The sequence below is a fragment of the Colius striatus genome, chromosome 9 (genome assembly GCF_028858725.1).
Source record: "Colius striatus isolate bColStr4 chromosome 9, bColStr4.1.hap1, whole genome shotgun sequence".
NCBI classification, from domain to species: Eukaryota; Metazoa; Chordata; class Aves; order Coliiformes; family Coliidae; genus Colius; species Colius striatus.
Window position 1 is genome coordinate 4,852,413 of NC_084767.1, and position 20,087 is coordinate 4,872,499.

The 20,087-nt window shown below is 54.4% G+C and overlaps 1 protein-coding gene across 1 annotated transcript in view; it reads left to right on the top strand.

Annotated features, from left to right (window-relative positions):
* The first annotated feature begins 274 nt into the window (after positions 1-274).
* Positions 275-20,087, top strand: part of ABLIM3 (actin binding LIM protein family member 3) — a 53,844-nt gene continuing 34,031 nt past the window's right edge. The window contains exon 1 of the mRNA XM_062002128.1: positions 275-471. Coding sequence (XP_061858112.1) covers positions 459-471 — 13 coding nt within the window. The 5' untranslated portion in view covers positions 275-458. The remainder of the gene's footprint in view (positions 472-20,087) is intronic.

Consider the following 20,087-nt stretch of genomic DNA (forward strand, 5'->3'; position numbering starts at 1 on the left):
CGCGGGCTGAGCCGCCGGGGCGGAGCGGAGCGGGGCGGAGCGGGGCGGGCGCTGCGCGGCACAGCGCGGGCCCCGCCGCGCCTCCACACCCGCTATAAGAGCAGCGGCCGCGGCCGCGCTCCGCAGTGTATGGCAGCGCCTCGCCCGGGACCCTGCGGCTCCCCCCGGGCCGGTCCCGGGCGCCCCCTTCCCGCCTCGCCCCCCGCCCAGCCGCCGGCAGCCGTGACCTTGGCGTCCGGCGGCTCGGGAGCCGGAGCGGCGGCAGGGGAGCGCGGCGGGCTGGGCGGCGGAGCTGCCCTGGGATGCGTTAGCCGGCGGATCGCACAGAGACATTTCTCCTAGGGAGGAGAGAAGCTCCCTCCTCCCGCTGACGTGAGGGGGGGACGGAAGAAAAAGGATTTAAAGAGCATCTTTGCCCCCCTTTTGTTGAATGAGAAGGACAGAGGAGGACCCGCAAGATGAGCACTAGCAGTAAGTACGGCTTTCCCTTGCCTTTGCTTGGGAGTGGGGCTGGTATCGCACTGATCTGGCTGCGAGGAACTGGAAAGAAAATGTCACGGCAGGGCTGACAAGCCTAATGGGGGGGATGTCTTAACATTTTCCTGCCTGCCTTTTCGTTTCTGACAGGCTCTGGCTTTGCTGGCCCTTGTCTAGTCTGGGCTAAGCCCCAGTGCTTATCTCCTCTGAGTACTTTCCTTGGCTCGTATTTCTGGGGTTTGGAGGGCAGATCATGGGCTTAAATGTCTATATGCAACATGGTGAGAGGGAGCCCTCTGACAGGCAGCAGGCTCACTTGCTGATGCCACTGCCGATGTATAAATGAACATAGCAGGGAACAGCCAACGTGGAGGAGGAGCAGGGAGAGACCCAGAAACCAGGGACCTGAGCAAAGCACAGGTGCAATACTGAAAATCAAGTACCATCTGGGGATGTGGGTGTCTTCTATTGTGTGTGAGAGAGCAGGGACAGAGGCACTCATGCACTATGAATTTCTAAAGAAGCAGGGCTTGGAAATGTGCTGCATAAGATGAGAACTGGCACCCACTACTAGTCTGGTTACTTCTGCTTTTGTGTCCTTGTTGCAAAGTCTGGAAGGATTGATCAGGTCTGATCGAGTCACAATCAGTCTCTTTTTTTCCCTCACTGATATGATGTGTGACAGCTGTACCCACCCCACTAGCACAGGTTTGATCCATTGCTTTAAAAAACACTGACCTCCCAGCCAAAGGACTTGATGCAGATGGCCACCTGAGGGTCTTCCCCCTGGGATAACCAGCCCAGGGAAGGTGCTCTCCCTCCTGCAGGTCCTCCAGGCTTTGCCAAGGCAGGACTCCCCCACGCAGACAGCAACAGAGCAGTGACTTCTCCATTGCATTGGTGTGTTGAGGTTTCTCAATCTGAGAGCTTGGGGTGGTTCCCAAGCAAAACACCGTGAAAAATGCCTTGGCACGCTGCAAGGCAACAGAACAGGCGATTCCAGCTCTGTTGGGCTGTGTCAGAGGTGAGAACTTTCTGGGTGTCCTCTGCAGGAGCCACACCTGGGACAGGAGCTAGCCCCCTTCCTGAGGGAGTGAGGCTGGCAGTGCCCAGGTAGGAAACAATAGGGACTGATTCTTTCTGAGCCATCTGGATGCCTGATAACAAAGGGCTCTCCCTCTGCCTTGCTGGGTGATGAGCTCAGGGCTGGGATGGCACACGGTGCTCGCTGGGGTCAGTGACCGCAGCAGTCAGGTGAGACTGTTAAGCTTCCTGTAACCTGATTTTGACAAGTGCATGTTGATTCCTGTTGGGATTCCTTTCCACCTTGATAAGGGCTGTTTACAGTACTGGTGTGTTCTATCTATCTGATTGTGCTGCAAAACTCCTTCCCTGGATCCTCCCCCATGCAGAGAGAGGTGCCAGCAGAAACGTGCTGCCCGCCTGTTGCTCTGCCGTGACTCACGGGAGGAGGCCGTGGGGCAGGCAGCAAGCACAGAGCTGGGAGCCTCTTGGGAGGTGCTGCTCCTTCTGCCACTGCCTTGCTCTGTGACCTCAGGCACATCACTTGGCCATGCCTCAGCTTCTGCATTTGCCAGCAGCAGGCAGCTAACATGGCTTTTGCCCAGCCCTTTGGATGGTTTTGCAATCTGTGCCCAAATATTGCTGTTGCCTCTAAGTACACAAGGGCTTAAGTAAAGGTTTGGGAACTTTTGGCATCTTCCTGTGCTATGGGCTGATTACTTTTGGGTGACTTATGGTCCCTCTGGGTACAAGAGCTGTGCAAACCCTGCAAAGCTTCCCATTGCAACCCCAAGCAGGGCTTGCCATGCCCAAATGCTGGTTCTGTGAGCAATGTTGTCTCTATCCTCAGCATGTTCTGTGACTGGTGTGAATGTTGCCAAAAACTGTGTCTACCCTCTTGCTGCTGCCTCCCCCAGCTCTGTGATTCCCACCCAGCCTGTTTCCCTCAGGTCTGTGTGCCTGCAAAGCAAAAAGGGAGCCCAGTCACCTTGTGTCAGTGCCTTCTGTGCCATCTCTATTTCACCCCACTGCTGCTACCTGCCAGTGACCTGCAATGGTTTTTGCAGCCCCTTGCTAGGGAAGTGCAGTGCCACTTGTTGGTTAAAGGCTTCCCAGCTCTGCTTGCAGCTCTGCCTCCCAGGTATGGCCAACTCTGCTGCTCTCTGCTTTGGGTTTTTGGTTGGTTGTTTTTTTTTATCCCAGCCCCTGGAGTGGGGTGGAGCTGGAATGTGCTGGCACCCAGCTGGCAGGCTTGCCTGCGCTCCAGCAGCCCTGGTCTGGTCTCTGCCCTGGTGTGCAGGACTCTACCTGTGCAGATCTGAGGAGTGGGACACAGAAGAGGAGGATGGATGATGAAGCCATCAAGTCAATGAGATGCCCAGATGAGGATAAAATACCACTATCTGATCTGTGAATTCCCACCACTCCTTTCCACCTGGTGTATTTTGGCAATGTTTGTGTTCTGTCTGAAGCTGATGTGAGGCAGGAAAGCTGAGGCTGTGGGCCACTGCTGGCCTCAAGCCACCTTAGTATGCAAAACATCTGAAGATGATCCATGCACAGCACACAGGACTCTCACCTGCCTTTACTGAGGGGACAGGGGGTTGCTTGTGTGGGTCCCGAAGTTGGAGTCTCCATGTCATCGTCACTCCCATGATGCAGGGAAGGCAAAGCCATATGGAAATCTTGCTTTTAAGAGGAAGAGGAAAATGCATTTGCTCATGGGTATAAACTCATATCCTGAGGCTGCAGAGCAGACCAGGTGGCTTTGAGGGTGCAGGGGTTGTGCTGGCCAGGAAGGTGGCTTCTCCTCCTGGTCTCACCAGATGCATGGGGAGTATTGGGAGGGCATGGTGTTGATATTTACATTAGCTGTGCTATTTATACCTCCCACTATGATTAGCACTCCTAATTGGTTGCAAATGGATTCATACATTTGTAAACAGGTCTATCAGTGTTGCTCTGCTTTTCTGTTGAAGCTGGATCCTGTAGTACAAACCTTTGTCCAAGAGAACATCCCTTAAAATCACCCACTGAAATGTGAGCTCAACCTCTCCCTCAAACTGGCGTGGTGCAGCAAGCTTCATGTGACCAACACTGTGTCTGTGCTCATTAAAAGGCAAAGGGTTAAAGCTCTTCAACTGCCCCAGGGATTTAAGACTCTCTGAAATAAGTGTGAATAATCCCTTCTGCTGCTTTGAAGTGAGCCATCAGGTTTGGGTGCTGTGGGCCCATGCAATGAGCACAGCCTGTGAGTAAGAGCCAGCCTGGTGGGACCTACATGAGATGGCATTTGTGCACTGTCTCTTTTGGCCCAGCTCTGTCGGGGCAGAAGGAGGGCTACTGGAAGTCATGGCACTGGTCTTGCCATGACCAAAGTGCCCCTTGTTGTTGTGGGCTGCTGGAGTCTGAGCAAACACAACTCCTGGGGGAGATGAAACCCCAGGGAACTCCTGGGTCAAACCAGGTTTGGCACGAATGGGATTTGTGTTGCAACAGGTGATTGAAACTGGCTCACAAACTGGAGCTCTTCCAGGCTCCCTGCTGTCTCCAACATGCAGCCTGAAGAGGGAGACCAGGATCTGTCACCATGGCAAGTGAATTCAGGGTGAGGGGAACCATTGCCACCTATTCCCCATCCGCTTCTGAGCAGCTGCTGGCCTCTTGGAGCATGGGGAGCTCTTGCAGACGGTTTGGTATGCAAAGTGGAAAGCTTTCCCAGACCATCCCAACCCCTGGCACCTCTCAAATGCCTGCTCAGAGGCATCCCTAGTCCCAGAAAGTCAGGGAAGGAGACATGAGGAAAGGCTGGCCAGCTAAGCATTTGGGCAGGAAGGCTTTGTGACAGATATTGATGAATGCAGCATGTTCACTTGGTTATTTTTGTCTTTCCTAAGTTGTGTTCCCTGTTACATGGTGATCCACTAAGCATAATTACCCAGTAATCTCCAAGCACATGTGGTTACAAGGTGTTTACCAGCAAACTCTATTAAGTCCCCATGTAATTAAAGAGGAATCCCATGGTGCCGCCCATCTCTGGGAGCTCCAGCTCTGCTCTGTACAGCTCATTAGGCTGGATGATTCACAAGCCCTCTCCACCCAGTGGGGTAGGACCTTCTGAGGGTGTCATGGTGTTTCTCCTGTGTTCAGAGGTGCAGTGATCCTGGAGGGATCAGCCTGTCAGTGTCCCAAGCAGCATTAGTGTCTTCTCTGGAAGGAGGCTCTAGTTTTTGCAGGGGTGACACCAGGCCTGGAGGGTAAGGGTACAGATGAGCTTTTTCATTCATAGACCTTGTGGTTACTGGTCAACATAGGTTCCCTTTGTCTTTGCCACAGATGTGCAGTGAACTGAGGACAAAGCACAGCTTTGGATGGGCTGCAGCTCCTGATGTGCAGCAGGAGTGGGTTTCACACATAATTCCTTCCCTCCTCCTCTGAGCAGACTCAGAGGACAAGGCATGTGTGCAGGTTGGACATGGGGAGAAAGGAGAGACACAGGCAAGACAGTCTTGCAAGAGATGAAAAGTTGACTTCCTAGTATGTTGTCTTCAAACCCAGCCATGAACGTTACCTAGCATCCGTGTTTCTCCAAGGAGGGCTCTAGCACTGTGTTCTGCAGAATTTGGGCACCAAGGAAAGCTCTAGGCTCTCTACCCACATCTTGGCCTTCTCAATTAGCACCCAAGCCTGACTCTGCCACAACCAACCCGATATAAATTGTCCCCTCTGTTCTTCTGGGCAGAATAGCAAAGGGAAATCATCCGTTGTATTCACTTTGGTGCCAGAAAATTCAGAGCCCAGGCAGCTTCTGTCTGTCCTCAGGCTGGTGGACTGTGTGCTCTCACCAAGCTTCCTTCAGGCTCTCCTGCAAACTGTCTCTCTTGGCAGCTTGCCCTTGGAAGCACAGAAGCCATGGAAAGTGGCCCTGCAGGCCAATGAAGTGCACGCAATGGAAGCAATTGAATTATTTCAAGGGCCTACCTTGCTCTTGTAAAATAAATAGCAAGCCTTCTAATGACCAAGTGACAATTGGTTTAGGCAGATAATTGTATTTGTGATGCCAGCAGGCTGGGCTAATGACTGACTGTCCTGTTATCAGCAAGGAGGCAACATGGTGCTGCCTTTACTCTCTGCAGAGCTGCAAAGGGGAGAAGGCAAACGCACCAAGTTCCTGCCAGACCCTGCAGTCCTAGCGTGATGGTGCCATAATGAAATGGTTGGAACATCTAATTAGATATTTTTAGACTAAATACATCAGTGCCTCTCAGTTATGAGCACTGCAGCACCTCCAGAAAGCATCCTGGGGGTAGATGGGTGATGGCAAGGACTCAGGTGGAGAGTGATGAGGCAAGGAGAGAGCTTTGCAGGATGAAAGTAGGGAGTAACCAAAGGGAAGGCAGAGCCCAAGTCTGGATGGTTCAGGTCCAGGAAGTTTGTGAGCAGCTCAGGGCAAGTGTGGCAGTGTGACTGGCAGCATGCAGCAGGGAAGGTGATTCTTGCCTGGAGGATACCTAGGCTGGTCCAGACCCTCCTGTGCCCAGCATCTCTGCCTCTCGAGTCTGTAGGCTCAGTAAATCACTGTGGGGAAGTAGAAGAGCTGGAGTGCACCGATGCTCAGTCCTGATGGAACATACTTTGCTTCCTAGAAAGGGTCTGTCTGAAGCTTACCACCACCAGACTGATCTATCATGGCAGCAGACTTGCATGTACAGCTCCCATTTGTTTGATGAGGGCTCATGTTTTTGGTGGGCCATAGTTTATACATGCAGGCTTCATTTTGGTTATAGTCTTTGAATGCTTTAGCAGTATGAGCCATAAGCTCTGGCCTTCTGCACTGCCTCGGGCGGCAGCCTGAAAGAACACGGAGCTGGTGCCATGGTTTCCTTATGCAGCCTGTGTGACCTTCCTTTCTTCTTACCCTCTCAGACAAGGTCCTCTGAGCCCCAAGCATCACATGTTTTTCTGTTCACAGACATTTTGCTCCACTTCCATTTTGACTCATCACGTTTGAGACTTGCACAACTGAAAGAGTCCTTGGAGGGAAGGTTTCTCTAAGGAACAGGACAGGAGGAGAGAGGAGCATGTGCTTGAGGGTTTGAAGCCATCCTGTTGGCTTCTGTGTTTCTTCTTTGCAACAAGTGGCACACTCTGGAGAGCACCAGAGTGCTGTGGGGCAAGAAAGGCTTTGCTGGTGCAGTGCCAGCCCTAGAACTCTTCCTCAGCCTCAGAGTCCATTGCAATCTGAATTAAAGCTTCAAGGTTTGAGCTGTTCTCACAGCGGTGAATTCTATGACACTTCCCCAAATACACGCAGCCAGGCTGCAGTCTGCCTCTGGATACACAGCACCCCTCACAAACATGCTGGCAGGATCTCACTCATGAAGGCACATAGTGAGGCCCTGCCTGTCCTTCCCAGCACCTGTGTTTTGTACTAGCTGACCCTGAAGATCTGTCTGCTTTTCTCCTGGCACCCACTCCCCAGCAGCCTTGGGAACCCCTTTGCACTGAGGCATCCCAGGGAGGACTACCCAGCCTGGGGCACTTGCTTGTGAAAGAGAGCTATTTTTAAAGCAGCTGAGGGCCTGAGTGGGATGTTCTGTGGCTCAGCAGCACTTGCTGGGACATGTCGAGTGCTGTGGTGGGGATCTCCCAGTCGCAGCTGCTCCCCAGCCCAGGTTCTCAGCAGAGGCAAGCAGGGTCCCAGTAGGGTGACCAGCTCGTGGTGGCTGTGTCTCACTACCTGGTCAAGAACTTTTCACTCTTAAAACCTTAAGAAGAGGAGGGAAGGAAGTTGTGTCTGAAAGCCTTTTCTGTTGCACATTAGGAGCTGCAGCCCATCAAAGCCCCAGAGCTGGGAGAGGGGGTAGCTGCCTCCCCCTGGCAGCCCATCTCTGAAAGAAGAGGCTTCCTTGCTTTGGCCATGAGGCAGGGCAGGATCAAGGCTTGTCTGTAGGTTGCTGCTGCCCTGAAACACTGAGTTCTCATCTCTGGTAAAACAACTTCTATCTGGCTTGGCCACAGCAGTGCCCAGCTGGGCTGGTGAGTGGCTTTCTCAGGAGGCTGGTGTGGCTGCAAGGTCTGCATCAGCCAGGGTGCCTGTGTGTGACTACAGCAGTTACTAGGTCTCTAGTCTTCCAGGAAGGGTCTTGCAGCACATGCCCAAGGTTTGTGCTTGCCCTGCAAACTGGAGATCAACGGTCAGGTGCTGAGTGCCCAGTACAGCAAAGGCATGGAAAGGTCATAGATCAAAGAAACAGTGGCTGGGGCAGGCAGAGCCTCCCCCAGGGTGGTGCAGACCCCACTTGCCCTCAGCACCCAGCTCAAATGCAGCTCATGTAGGGCAGCTTTCTGTGCAGGGCGGGAGCCAGGTCCAGGCAGCATGCTGTGAGGCTTGGTGCCAGCTTCTGCCAGCCCAGCAGGCAGCTCTGCTCCGGATTTTCCTTCTCTCTGCTCATGTTGCAGCAGTCCTCAGAGTATGATAGAGTATAGGCTTCCCCAGCTCGCTCTGTGCTCACCGAGCCTCTCCTCTGCACTCAGATCACAGCACAGCGCTGGTCCCTGCAAACCTCTCCCTCCCTGTGCCACGCCAGGGGCTGTGGGGTGTCCCTCCCCATCACCCCACAGCCCCCTCCACCTCGGCACCTTCTGCATCAGCTCCTGGTGCTCAGAGGATGAAGAAGGTGGAAGGAGGTAAGATGAGCTCCCTCTAACCTCCTCTGTGCTATAAATAGCTGCGTCACCCAAGCACTGTCTGAGAGGGCTGTGCCCAGGCTGGGCTCCTGGGGTGCTGCTGCTTCTGTGGCAGCTGCAGCAAGCCCGTGGTGTGAAGGGCTCCCGCCAGCTCTGGGAGCGTGTCAGCGCATTAGCACGGCCTGGGACACCTCTCAGGCTATGCAGGGCCTAATCCCAGCTGGCACCAGGCAGCTGGCACCAGGGAGCCCTCCCTGCCTGCAAAGATTTAGCAACCCGCCTCAGGTTCCTGCCAAGTCGTGCTGGGGTGCAGGTGGCAGGAATGGGCCCGGGCAAGGGGGCTTGGGTATGTGTGCCAGGGCTCTGGTCAGACCTTTGTGAGGGAAGGGGAAGGCAGCCCTTCTGTAGGGACTAAGCAGATCAGAGAGGGCTTTGTGATGCTGGTGCAGTGCCTGTGTGGTCCCCACATGCTGCTTCACACCCTCCATCCAGGCTGGAAGTTGGGGTTGATAAGGAGAACCTTGGTCTTTCCTATCCAGGCTGTCTCCAGAGCTTCAGTTCTTGGGGCAGGCTGTGCCTTTGGGGAGACTTTTGCTGGCAGCACCAACATGCCTCTTGACCAGCATGGGAACCAAGCAGTGTGGTAGCTTGCACGGGCATACAGAGAGGAAGGAAAGAAGGAGTATAGGCATCTTCTCAGCAGTTAAACCTTCCTTCATGTGGTGGCAGATGCTAGAGCACAAAGCTGGATGCTCCTCAAGCAATCCCTTCATACACCCACCAATGCTACAGGAGAGGACTTGCACTGTTGTCCCACCATCTGGCCCAGCTGCCCCTTTGGGAGAGGAGCGAGTCAGACCTTATCCAGGGATGGGAGGTGCCTGGGTGAGCTGGCCATGGAGAGCTGAGGCATTGAGCCTGGATATCCTCCCCTCCCCTGCCTTGGAACAAAAAAAAGTCCCTGGCTGCATGGTGAGTTATGTGGTGCTGATGGCTCGTGATGGGTTACATATAAAATCCCTCACATCCCTGCAGGTGCTACCAGTTGAAAGCTTTTATGGCATTTTAAAAATAGCCACAGAGGGGGAGAGGATGAGAAGATGGATAGGTAGGTGGATCCCTAATAAGGGGAGAATAGGAAACAGCTAGAGAGGGAATGGAAAGACTTTAGTGAACGGCATGTGAGTGATTACTGAGGGAGGGGGTGGTGTGGTCATACTGAGCTGCATGCCCAGCAGGAATGGGAAACCCTATAAAAAGCTGGGCTGGGAGATATGTTGCTTGCACGTGCTGGGGGAGAGGGATGGGGTGAGCATCAGCTCGGGCTGTCTCTGCTGTGGGCTCTCACTGCATTCTACAAGTAGCTGTTAAAAATAATCCATGACTCTTGGCTGGCTGGCCTGGGCTGCCTGCTGCTGCTCTCGTGTGATTCCCCAAACAGCTCCAGGCTCATCTGTGCTCCTTGCCCGCCTCGAGGCTCAAGCTGACACCTAGGAGCTGATGGATGAGGTTGGTTTTTCCCAAGGTGGCCTTTCCCACCTGGGCTGTGCTCCAAGATGTTGAGCTGCCTCTCTGGCTTGCAGCAGCTGGAGGCAAGCACCTGGTGATGGTGGCTCTGGGGCTGTGGCTGAGTGAGGGTGCAGCTCCCCAGTGCCTAGCTGGGGCTGTGAGCCCAGAGCTCCTGGCTGGAGGTCTCTTCAGAGGGCCAGCCCCACACTGCCTCCTCATCACTGCCAGCACAGTGTCTCCTCAGTCCTGGGAAGCGGCTCCAGGCCCTTCTCTATGCTTGTGGCAGCTCTCCCCATCACTCAGGGAAGATTACACAGAGTGTCTCCAAGAAATGCTAATTGCTTTGGCTTGCGCTTGGTACAGCAGAGCCACTGGGCACTCAGAGCTCTTAGTCAGCTCAGAGATCTGCCAGATCCTTCCTCTCCTTCCCCTGGAGAGACCCTGCTGTGGCCACTGCTGATGCCCACGTTGCCAGGCCCCAGCTGAGCTGCAGGCTTGCACCCATGCTGGCCCAGAGCCGTGGCCACAAACACCTGGCAGCCCAAGCCACTGTACGCTCGCAGCCTTGGGGGCAAGCACCCCAAGCTCAGGCACAGTGCAGGGTCCAGTGCACTCCTTGTGCTAGAGAGGCAACAGGAGCTTCCCATCCTGGGAGCTAAGGATGGAGCTCATGGTGTGGCAGATGCAATCAGCACTGCTGTCTCTATCCTCTCAGACCCCTCAGCTCCTGCTGCCCACCCCTGCTGTGCCCCTGGCGATGGAAGCTGTGTGCAGCCACGCTCGCTGGGTGCAGACTGCTGGGAAGCATTCCTTGGCTTTGCCCCCACTCCAACTACAGGGAAAAAATGCTTCTAACAAGAGTCCTCTGTCAAACTTGCCAGCCTGTCATGTCCTCTTATTTTCTTGCCTTTTTTTTTCCCCTCCTCATCAGCAGATAAACACCCAGGGAGGCAGAGGCTGGTGATGGGTTAGCTCTGCCCTGCTCCAGGCTGGGGAATGCCAAAACTGGACAGCATGTGCTGTCTGGCCCTTGTGCTGGCCTCTTGCAAAGGGTTGCTGCTCCTCTCTGCAATGATCTTTCTGTATTTCTCGAGCCCATAGCTGCTTGCTCTTTTTTTCACCCCCAACATGGGAGCTGAAGCCCAAGCCCAGCCATCCTGTGTGTGTGCTGAGGTCTCTACCTACCTCGTTCACCAAACCCTGGGGCAGCCCTGGGTATGGGGAGGGTGAAGAGGTTCATGGCTGGCCTCTGCTGATTCTGAGGAGCTTCTCACCTGGTCTCAAATAACATCTGGAGGAGTAGCAGGTTGTTCCGAGCCAGCAGCACAGTCCTTGCTGGGAAGTGCCCGTTACCCTCCCCAAGGCAGGGAGCACCCCCATACCCTGTGCCCACCTTGCCTGCCCTTTGGGCTGCTGTTGGGGCATCTGTGGGTGTGTGGCAGAGCAGGGGTTAGCTAGAGAGGTGGTCTACTGCTGCCTCAGGCCTCGCTCCCTGCTCTGCTGATCAGGTGGCATAAAGGGAAAGTATTCTGTTCCTTGGCAGGCAGGTTGTGGCACAATTGAGCCAAAAGCATGCACCACAAAGCACATGTTCATTTTCCCCTGTTGAAAGGGGACTTGTTCCCTCGAAAGTGCCAGCTCTGTGCTGGGCCTGTTGATTGCCTGTTAATTGTCGCTAATGAGGAGCTGGGAGACGTGGTTTCCAGAGGCTGTTGGGGACAGGCTGTTGCTTTGGCTGGGGACGGACATCTCAGCAGGGAAGGGAGCTGTGACCTCAGCACGGGTGAGCTGAGCTGCATCAATGGCTTTGTTGCTGGAGAATGCCCCAATTCCTGTGCCTAAGGCACGGGCAGCAGTGCTTAGCCCTGACTCTGGAGTGAGGAGCGTGGAGGGTTAAGAGGATCTCTGGTGCTTAGTGTACACAGATGGATTTATTTACGTGTATATATAGCAAGGAGGTGGGATGGGGAGGGCTAAACCCACCCTGTCCAGGAGGGAGGGTTAAATCTCCCTGACTGGTCAGTGTTGGGGGCTACTGGGCAGCAGGACCCGATGCCAGGGCTTGGCCTGTTTGCCTGATAGCCAGCCTGATAGCTGATGGCTGTTCTTCCCTTGGCCCTGAAGACAGACACAAAAGGCTTTTAGCAGGAGACAGCCATGCTGTGTGTCTGCTGCTCCCCATGCAGGCAGCTTCCCCCTCCTTTTGAAGTCGGGTTTCTGGGCGTACACAGAGCTCAAGTGAGGGAAGGAGGAGGGGAGAGGATGATATCTGTGTCCAAACACCTCACAGACTCAGGAGAGTTTATTGTTCTAGATATGCCTCGTCCTACTGTGTCCTCTGCTGTCCCCAGCCTGCCTTGTCCTTGCCCAGCACCCAGCCCTGCTTGGCACCTCTTGGCCCCATGGCTGGACTGCCCCATGTCCTGCCAGCGAGGGCCCTGGCTGTGGCTGGGGGGATCTGAAGCCCCCTTAGTGTTGTGCTATGTGAGCACTGGTGCAGAGGTGTGCTTTTACTTGCTGAGACAGCTCCTCTCCCACAGCAGCAGTTTTGGGGTGCCTATTGCCTGCTGCCCTGCTCCAGCTCATCCTATAGCATCCGTGCTGGTTACTTCAGTGGCTTCTCCCATCTTCTCTTTGCTAAAATGGCCAAGCTGTTTCCCCCAGTGCCTTTCCCAGGAGTTTTCTCTGCTGTCCCTCCCAGGCTTTCATGCACACCTAGCCCTGCTGACCACCTCCTGCTCCACAGGTCCCTCCTCTCATCCCCACGCTCAGTGGACTGAGGCACCATCCCAGCCCTCAGTGTCTGCCTGCAAGAGCCTGTTTCTGTGTTTACGGTTCAGCCATCGTGAGGGCAGCTCAGCACAGGGGGAGCTTCCCTCTGGGATTTGTTCTTTCATTAGAATAAACAGCCAAGTGGGATGTTATTTTCCATTCTGACTGAGAGAGGTTGTAGTTGCTGCTTTTTGACCCAAACCTTGATGTCTGTTTTTAAACTCTCTGCCTTTCATGAGGTGGGATGGAGAAGCGAGAGCAGAACATGCTTTGGCAGTGGGCACAGCTTGTGTTACTGCAGTACAGGGGCTTACATCAATGTATTTATGGCTGCATCTCTGTTCGCTGACCTTGGATTGGGGGTTCAGGTGAGTTCCAAGCCATGCAACAAAGCATCCTTTGTACCCCACTGCCTCTGGACATGGAGGGAGCTCAGCTTTGTGGGTCAGGACTGACTGTTGCTCTGAAGGGTCCTGTAGTCAGCTGAAGGGTCTTGTTAGTCTGGCCTTTCTTCTTGGAGGCTTGGGATGCAGGCAGGCCTGCTGTGCTTAGGAAGTAGCAGGATAAGGAGGTGGCACAGCAGGGCTGAGAAAAGGACCTACACCCCTGTGGTGCAGTGTGGAGAGGAAACGCGGGCAGCCCTGAGGTGATGTGCTGTGTGTCATGTGCTGTGACCCAAAAGCTGGGTCCATCCATCTGTACTAGCAGCAGAAGGCAGGTGCTGAGTAACCTGCCCCTAGACACCCATCTGTCCATCACCTTAAGGCACTCTTCAGTTTGGGAGCTGAAAGCTGCCTCAGGGCATGGGGAGGGCTCCTTGCAGCCTCCTGGCCCTTGTTGCAGTGAGATAGCCCACAGCTCAGGCTGTTGTCCTGGGAGCTGCCAAGGCACACACACCGTGTTCTGGAGGGACCCTTTGCTGGGACAGTGGCAGAAGGGCTGACAGACAATACCTTGGTGATGCACTCAGTGCACACCCTGGCCCACCTTGCTGAAGGTCATCCCAAGGTGAGCAGCCTAAAGGCAACTCTTCCTCTTTCACAAGACCTGTGACTTCCCACCCCATCACTCCCTCCTGCTGCAGCCTTTGCTCCATGACTTCAGGTGGCTTGCCTTTCCTTCTCTTTCTCCTTTTGCTTCCCCTGCCTCCTTTCTTCTCTTTGCTTTTTGTCTGTTTCTCTCCTGTCAGCTTTATTCGCCCTGGCTGTGTACCGGGGTTGCCATGGTGACTGCCAGAGCATCTCTGCATCCCGAAGCAGTGGTCCTGTGCTTGCCCTGGCCACGAGGAGTGGCAGGGCACCCTCCTGCCCCTCAAAGCTACTGCCTCCTCCCAGGGATGGAGGTCTGGGGAGACATTCCTGTGACACATCCTGGTGTCTGGAGAGAGGGTAGAGGACTTGGGATGGCTGTCATCAGCTCAGGAGGGAGCTGTGCAGCTCCTTGTGCTGCACAGCCTGGGGCAGGAACTGGCAGGCCTGGCCACATGGCACAGATTTAGTCACCTCTTGCTGCCAAAACTCTTAATCCTCAATCAATTTTTGTTATTTCTTTTAGTGAGTGAGTAGTACTTAAGGCAACAAGAGGAGCTGCTGCAGCATGTGCAGTCTCTTTAGACTGAATGAGGCACCACCAGCAGAGAGGAGTATACAACTGTGTAAACAGGGGATTGTACCCCCTTGCAGGACATGTGCACCTTTCCTCTTGCTCTTGGAAATAAGCTTCCTTTTCCCATCCTAGGAGCAATGCTATCTCTCCTCTTGCTGTCGTCACCAGTTGCCATGCAAGTGACTGCAGTGACTTGCTCTTGCCTTGGCTAGGCTCAGGGCCCCGAGGTGTAAATCTCTCTGTCTTGAGGCAAAGTGTTGTCTGATCCTAAGACCAGTCTTTGCCCATGATGTGGAGGTCTGGTGCTGGCAGTGGAGCCTTGGATGCTTCCCCTGGCCATGGTCTGATGTTGGAGGACACAAGGGGAGCTGTGGTTTGGAGGCAGAGTGTGGCTTGTGGCCTGGTGGTGCTGATTTGCAGACAACAATGTATCTTTTCAGAGCTTCTGTGCCCCTTTCATGAGACAATTAGGATGACATGTTATTAGCTGATTACTAAGGAAACATACATTTACTGAGGATTTATTCTGGGAACAACATTAATCTCCTGTATAGTTGCTAAACCCCCATAAATAATCTGATTTTGATAATCAATTGCTATTGCAACCCCCCCCATGAATCTCAATTAGATGCACATTTGATTCACATCAAGTTGCCAGATTTGCTTGTACATTTCTGTCCTGCTGTTTGCCTCAGGCAGCTGTCTGTGTATGTGCAAGCTCAAGTCTGTTTATCAGACAGCCCGACTCCAGAATATGGTTTGGCAAGGCGGAGCGGTTGCGGTAACACAACACTCCTCTCCTGTGGTCCCGCGTGGAGAGCCCGGCACATCCCAGCTTCCCGCTGCCAGGGCTGCTCACACACAAGTGCTTGGCAAACACCCCTCTGCATGGCCCTGCCTGGGCTGTTCTTGGGGCTGGCAGTGAGGGCAGGAGGAGGCTGAGCAGCTGGGGCAGCGTGGGCTTGCCCGAGGTGTGCGGGCATGGGGCTGCGTGGGGAGGGCTGGGGGAGAGAGGGACGGTTGCTGAAACCCACGCAGAAGCTTTCAGCAGCACCAGCCTGGGATGGAGACTCAGGTCTCGTTGGGCTTGGTTGAGGCCTGAGCACCCTTGGGGCAGCGGATGGGTGAGGGGGATGAAGCAAGGGAGGAGGTGGCTGGCCCTGGGCTGGCAGGATGTGGTGCTGCCAGCTTCCCTCCGAGCTGCAGGGAGATGCTGGGCTGTTTGTTGTCAAGGCCATGGTGACTTATTCTTGGTGTTTTTGTGAACAGGACACAGGGCTGTGCACCCCAGAGTGGGCAGAGAGCCGGGCTCATCGTGGCAGAGCTCCGCGGGTGCTGGTGATGCCGACCCATGGTGGGGGACCTGGCACAGCAAACCTCCCACTGCCCTTCGTGGTCTGGGGCTTCAGCCCTCACTTGGCTGCTCAGGTGCTGGTCCCTGCAGCTGCTTTTTGGAGCACAGCCTCACTGTGCCTGCTCCCGGGGCACTGAGTGACAGCTTGGGCTGTGATGGTCTCGGTGATGGTGACTGCACTAGGGGAGCCACAAAAGAAATGAAGCTGTTCAAATTGTTGGGAAGACATCTACCAAGATCTCCTCCTGAGCCTGGCTGGAGCCCAGCCTGCTAATTACGGTGGTAGGGGAAATACACAAACATGCAGATGGTAAGAAGAACAAAAACTGCTGTCTTTTAATATTGACAGCTCAGTTTCTGTCCAACTGAAACCGACTCGTGGCAGAAGCTAAAGGCTAACAGCTTTGGGTGAGACCAGGTGGAGACCTCATCAGCCTGTTCAGGAGCTCTTGGAGCCCTTGCAGAGCTCCAAGGAGCATCTGCCTCTCCCGGGCAGCAGGATGGACCCAGGCTGTGGTGAGGCTGGCCACACATGCCTGTGTGTGCCAGGAGACAGCCAGGGCAGGGCTTGCAGCTGCAGGATGCCAAGAGTCCCACTGCAGCTCTGCACCAGAGTGGCCCATGACTGCTCCAGCCTGGCTGTGTCCTGGGGACTCCTTAGTGCATCCCTGCGTGGCAGGAAGGGAGTTCCCTTCCTTTGAACCCACCTTTCACCTCTGCTAGGATTGAGGCAGTAGCTTGCAGAGAGGCCTCAGATGATGCCATGGGACACTTGATACTGCTCTTGGCCAGCCCCTCATCACGAGGCTCAGAGGTGCTGCTGGTAGGGGAGCATCCCCTCTGGGGTGTCTTTCTGTTGTCCCTTGCAGTGCCAAGGGGCTGTGCTCTTCACAGCTTGTAGGGGGGGAAAAAAAAACCCACAAAACCAATGCCCTGTCCCACAGGCTTTTACCTTAACTGCAGGGATCAAGGATGGGGTGAGTGAGATGGACACAGGCAGCAAGGGGCTGGTGACGTGGTGTTTTCTAGCGCTGTCCTGAGGAGCCTGTGGGTCAGTGTGCCTGTCTGATGCCTTGTGCCATCCTGCAGTGCTTGTACTGCCTGAAACCATGGGGATCTCCTGGATGTGCCGCTGTCCCTCACTGCACCCCACCACCCTGCTGCCTCCTGTGTTCTCCTCGCTGCCACCCATATGCATGGCCAGGTGTCTGAAATGAGCTCCATGGGGGGTGGGCACAATCTTTTTATGACCACTTAAAGACTCCATTTGCTACCTTTAACAGAATTAGAGCAGGATCACAGCAGATTAAGAAAATCAGTAAACACCCTCGGTGCTGCACAGCTCTTGGCTGGAGGGACCCTTCTGGGGCCAGGAGAGCTGAGGCTCTGCTGAGCCCTTCTCTGAAAGAGAGTTTGCAGAGTTTTTGTGGGATAGTCTGTATTATTTGACTGCAGGGGTATGCTTTGTCTCTCTTGACCCTACAGTTGGTGGGCTGTTTGCTTCAGCAGGGCTCCAAGGGGATGTAGCAGTGCCCTTTGCAGCAGCCCTGGGCTGTGTTGCCCCCCACTCCAGGAGCACAGCTGATGAGATCCCAGTTGTTTTAGAAAGCACCTTCCCAGAATATGAGAGTAGATGGAGGAATTTGGAGCCTGTCAAGGAAGCTCCTGATAGTGTTTTGTCACCAGCCCTGAGCTGTAATTCATCCTCTGGAATGGGACTGGCTGGAGGGCAGCTGGTTTTGAACCTCCCGTCTCTCAGAGTAGGTGCTGATGGCACTGAGATTGTTCTGTAACATATACTCCTTCCATACATCCTATTTATGGGGAGATTGTCCCCTCTGTGACGCCAGGGCTCGCTTTGCCAGCTGTCACCTCCACTCTGAATTCCCATTTCATTGCATTAATATCTATACAGTGTCTCTGGATGGAGATTTGATTTCAGTTCCCTCCCTGGAGTAGAAGGAGTTAAAAATAGCAAATCCAACACCCCTCATTCCCTGGCTGTGACGCAGTCTCCCAGGTTACAATGCCAGCCTGAATATGGTTTAAAATAAAACAACTGAGTGTACTGCACTCAGCAGAGTGGGAGAACAAGCTCCAGCCTGGAGAAATGACATGGAGGAGTCTCTGCTCTTCTAACCTGGGCCTGCAAAAGGCAAGAATTTCTCCTCCTTGCAGCGCTTGCAGTCGGCCAGATAAATGATGCTGCACACAGAGCGATTAGTGGAGTAATGCAGGAGGTGTTCAGCCCATCAGGGAATCAACTGATCGCAGAAGAAACCAGGAAGGAATTAGCTCAGTGCATTACAGTTTGGAACTGGGTTTTTTTTCTAGAGCATCACGTGCAGGAACCTCTGCCAAGTATCGTCTGGAGGCTGAGCCGAGGGGTCAGGGCAAGGAGGTGCTGGGCTCAGCAGCACTGTGGCCCTTCTGAAACAGCAGCGTGCAGACACATGGGCTAAGCAGGTGGATGCTCTCCCAGAAGTGGGTACCAGACTATGTAAGCAACAGTCTGCTGCAAGGTGGCAGGTTGCCAGCCTGGCTCTGTCTCATTTAACGGGGCTGTTTCTGTGATCTGGGATAGAAAAATCCTAAATCCCCACATTTTTTCACCCTCAGACACTGCCCTAGTTTAAAAATGTTGGCTGCAGGGTTGCTTTGTAATATGTTAAATATAGCATCCTTTATGTTGTTGATGTATGCACCATATGTTTTGAAAACTGCCCCGAAATCCATTGGGCTCGTGGGTGGAGGTTAAAGGGAAAAAGCACTTCCATACGGGAAGCCACAAACACAAAACGCAGCAGCAAACAAAATCCCTCCCTGCATCAGCCAGAAATAAGCTCCTTTCTGTCCTGGCTGTGTCTGGTGTGTTTGTGTGCGTGTGAGGAACCAGCCTGAATGTTTCCATTGTGTCAGCTCCCGTCCCGGACACCCTGGCACTGACTCCACAGCCCCCTCCAAGGCCCAGCGGGAGATGCCACCGTGTCGGAGACCAGCTGACAGCTCCTTTGCCCTTTCCCTTCCTCAGAAAGCCCCTTTGCTGCTTTCTGGGGGGTTTTTTGTGGGTTGGTTTTGTTGTCCTTTTTCAGCTGGGACAGATCCCTCCTGCGGAAGCTCAGCCAGGCTGCTGCAGCCCTGGCTGCTGGTGGCGGGTGGGCTTTGGCAGCAGAAGGGAGAGTCCTTCTGAACTCCCACGCAGCACGGACTGTCTCCCAGCCTTAACACAGACTCTATTTAGCAGGAAATCTGGCCTCAGTAAAATGATGAGCTAACGGTTTTCATCTTCTGGCCAGGACACCAAGTTTAGTCCCTTCTGCTGCGTACATCTGGCACCCATTGACTTGAAGACCCAAGGGCATCCTCTCACGTGGACTTCCCAAACCTGTCCAGCCTGGTTAGAGCAGAAGATAGCATTGTGTGGGCTGGGGCTGGGGCCAGCCCCCAGCAGAGGCACGCTGCTCCTGCATTCTTGCTGTCTGAGGCTGCTGGGTGAGCTGTTTGGCTGACTGTAGCTCACCCACTTGTCACGCCTCATGACTAAAATCCAGGGGAGGAGATGGGCTCCAGCCAGTGTCCCTGGCTGCCAAGCAGTCTCCCTTCAGCCCACTCTGCCAGCTCCCCTCCCCAGGCAGCATCACCTCAGGTGAGCAGGAGAGAGGCTGGGATGGCCGAGGGCAGCAGTGGGGCTGCTGAGAGCTGTGTGGCAGTTGGGTGGCTCAAAGCTTCTGCAGGGCATGTCATGGGGTGGCCACAGTGGAGGAAGGTGTGGTAAAAGCATTTATATTTGCTTTTGCTCTGTAGCATCCTCTTGCACTGTAGAGTCAGGGCTGGGACTGTGTGCCACCCGATGGGGCATGCCCAGGGGCAGCAGGAGGCTGCCCACAAGGATTGGGCAGCATGGAGTCCTCCATGGAATGTGGTCTCAGGTGCATCTCCTGCACCTGGGATCTGCAGAGAGCAGCTGTGTGTCTGACTGCTTGGGTGGGTTTGTGCTTGCCTGGATCCCTGACCCAGGGTGGTCCTCAGCCCCGCTTTGGGAGCCAGGCAGAGCTGGAGCCATGGCTGTGCGATGTGCCTGTGTGCAGGATGTGTTCATCTGCCTCATGCCCCCTCGCTCATACACAATTTATTTGTATCTATAGCAGCTCAGGCAACAGGGTGGGTTTTTTTCTAAGCTGAACCAGATGTAAAGATGAAATCCCATCTTCAGCCTCTCAGCAGGGATCCCTCCTTGCCTGCCTCAAATAAACCTTGCTGCAGCCCAAAATGCTGATAGCAGAGTGCTGCCCATCTGCTGAGGAGGTGGAGGCCGACAGCAGCAACCTCAGCACGGTGCCCAGGCTGCTGAGAGTGTGTGTGTGGCTCTTGCTGTGCCCCTGCCCAGTTTGTCGTTGGCTTTGTGTATAAAAGGGCAGGTTTTGGGCAGCATTGTAGGAGCTCGGTGTGGCCTTTCCCAGCAGGTGCCTGAGGGCTCTGGGCCCAGCAGGCTGTGACCCCTCATTGCAGGGTTGGGCTGTGCAGCATGAGGCCGGGATCTCTCAGCAACTCCCTGCTGCCTCCTGAATCCCTGTGTCACCCTGAGATTTACTCCTGCTGCTTATTGCTTCATCAGACCTCCTAAAATGTGTCTGACTCTCCAAATCAAGAGCCAATC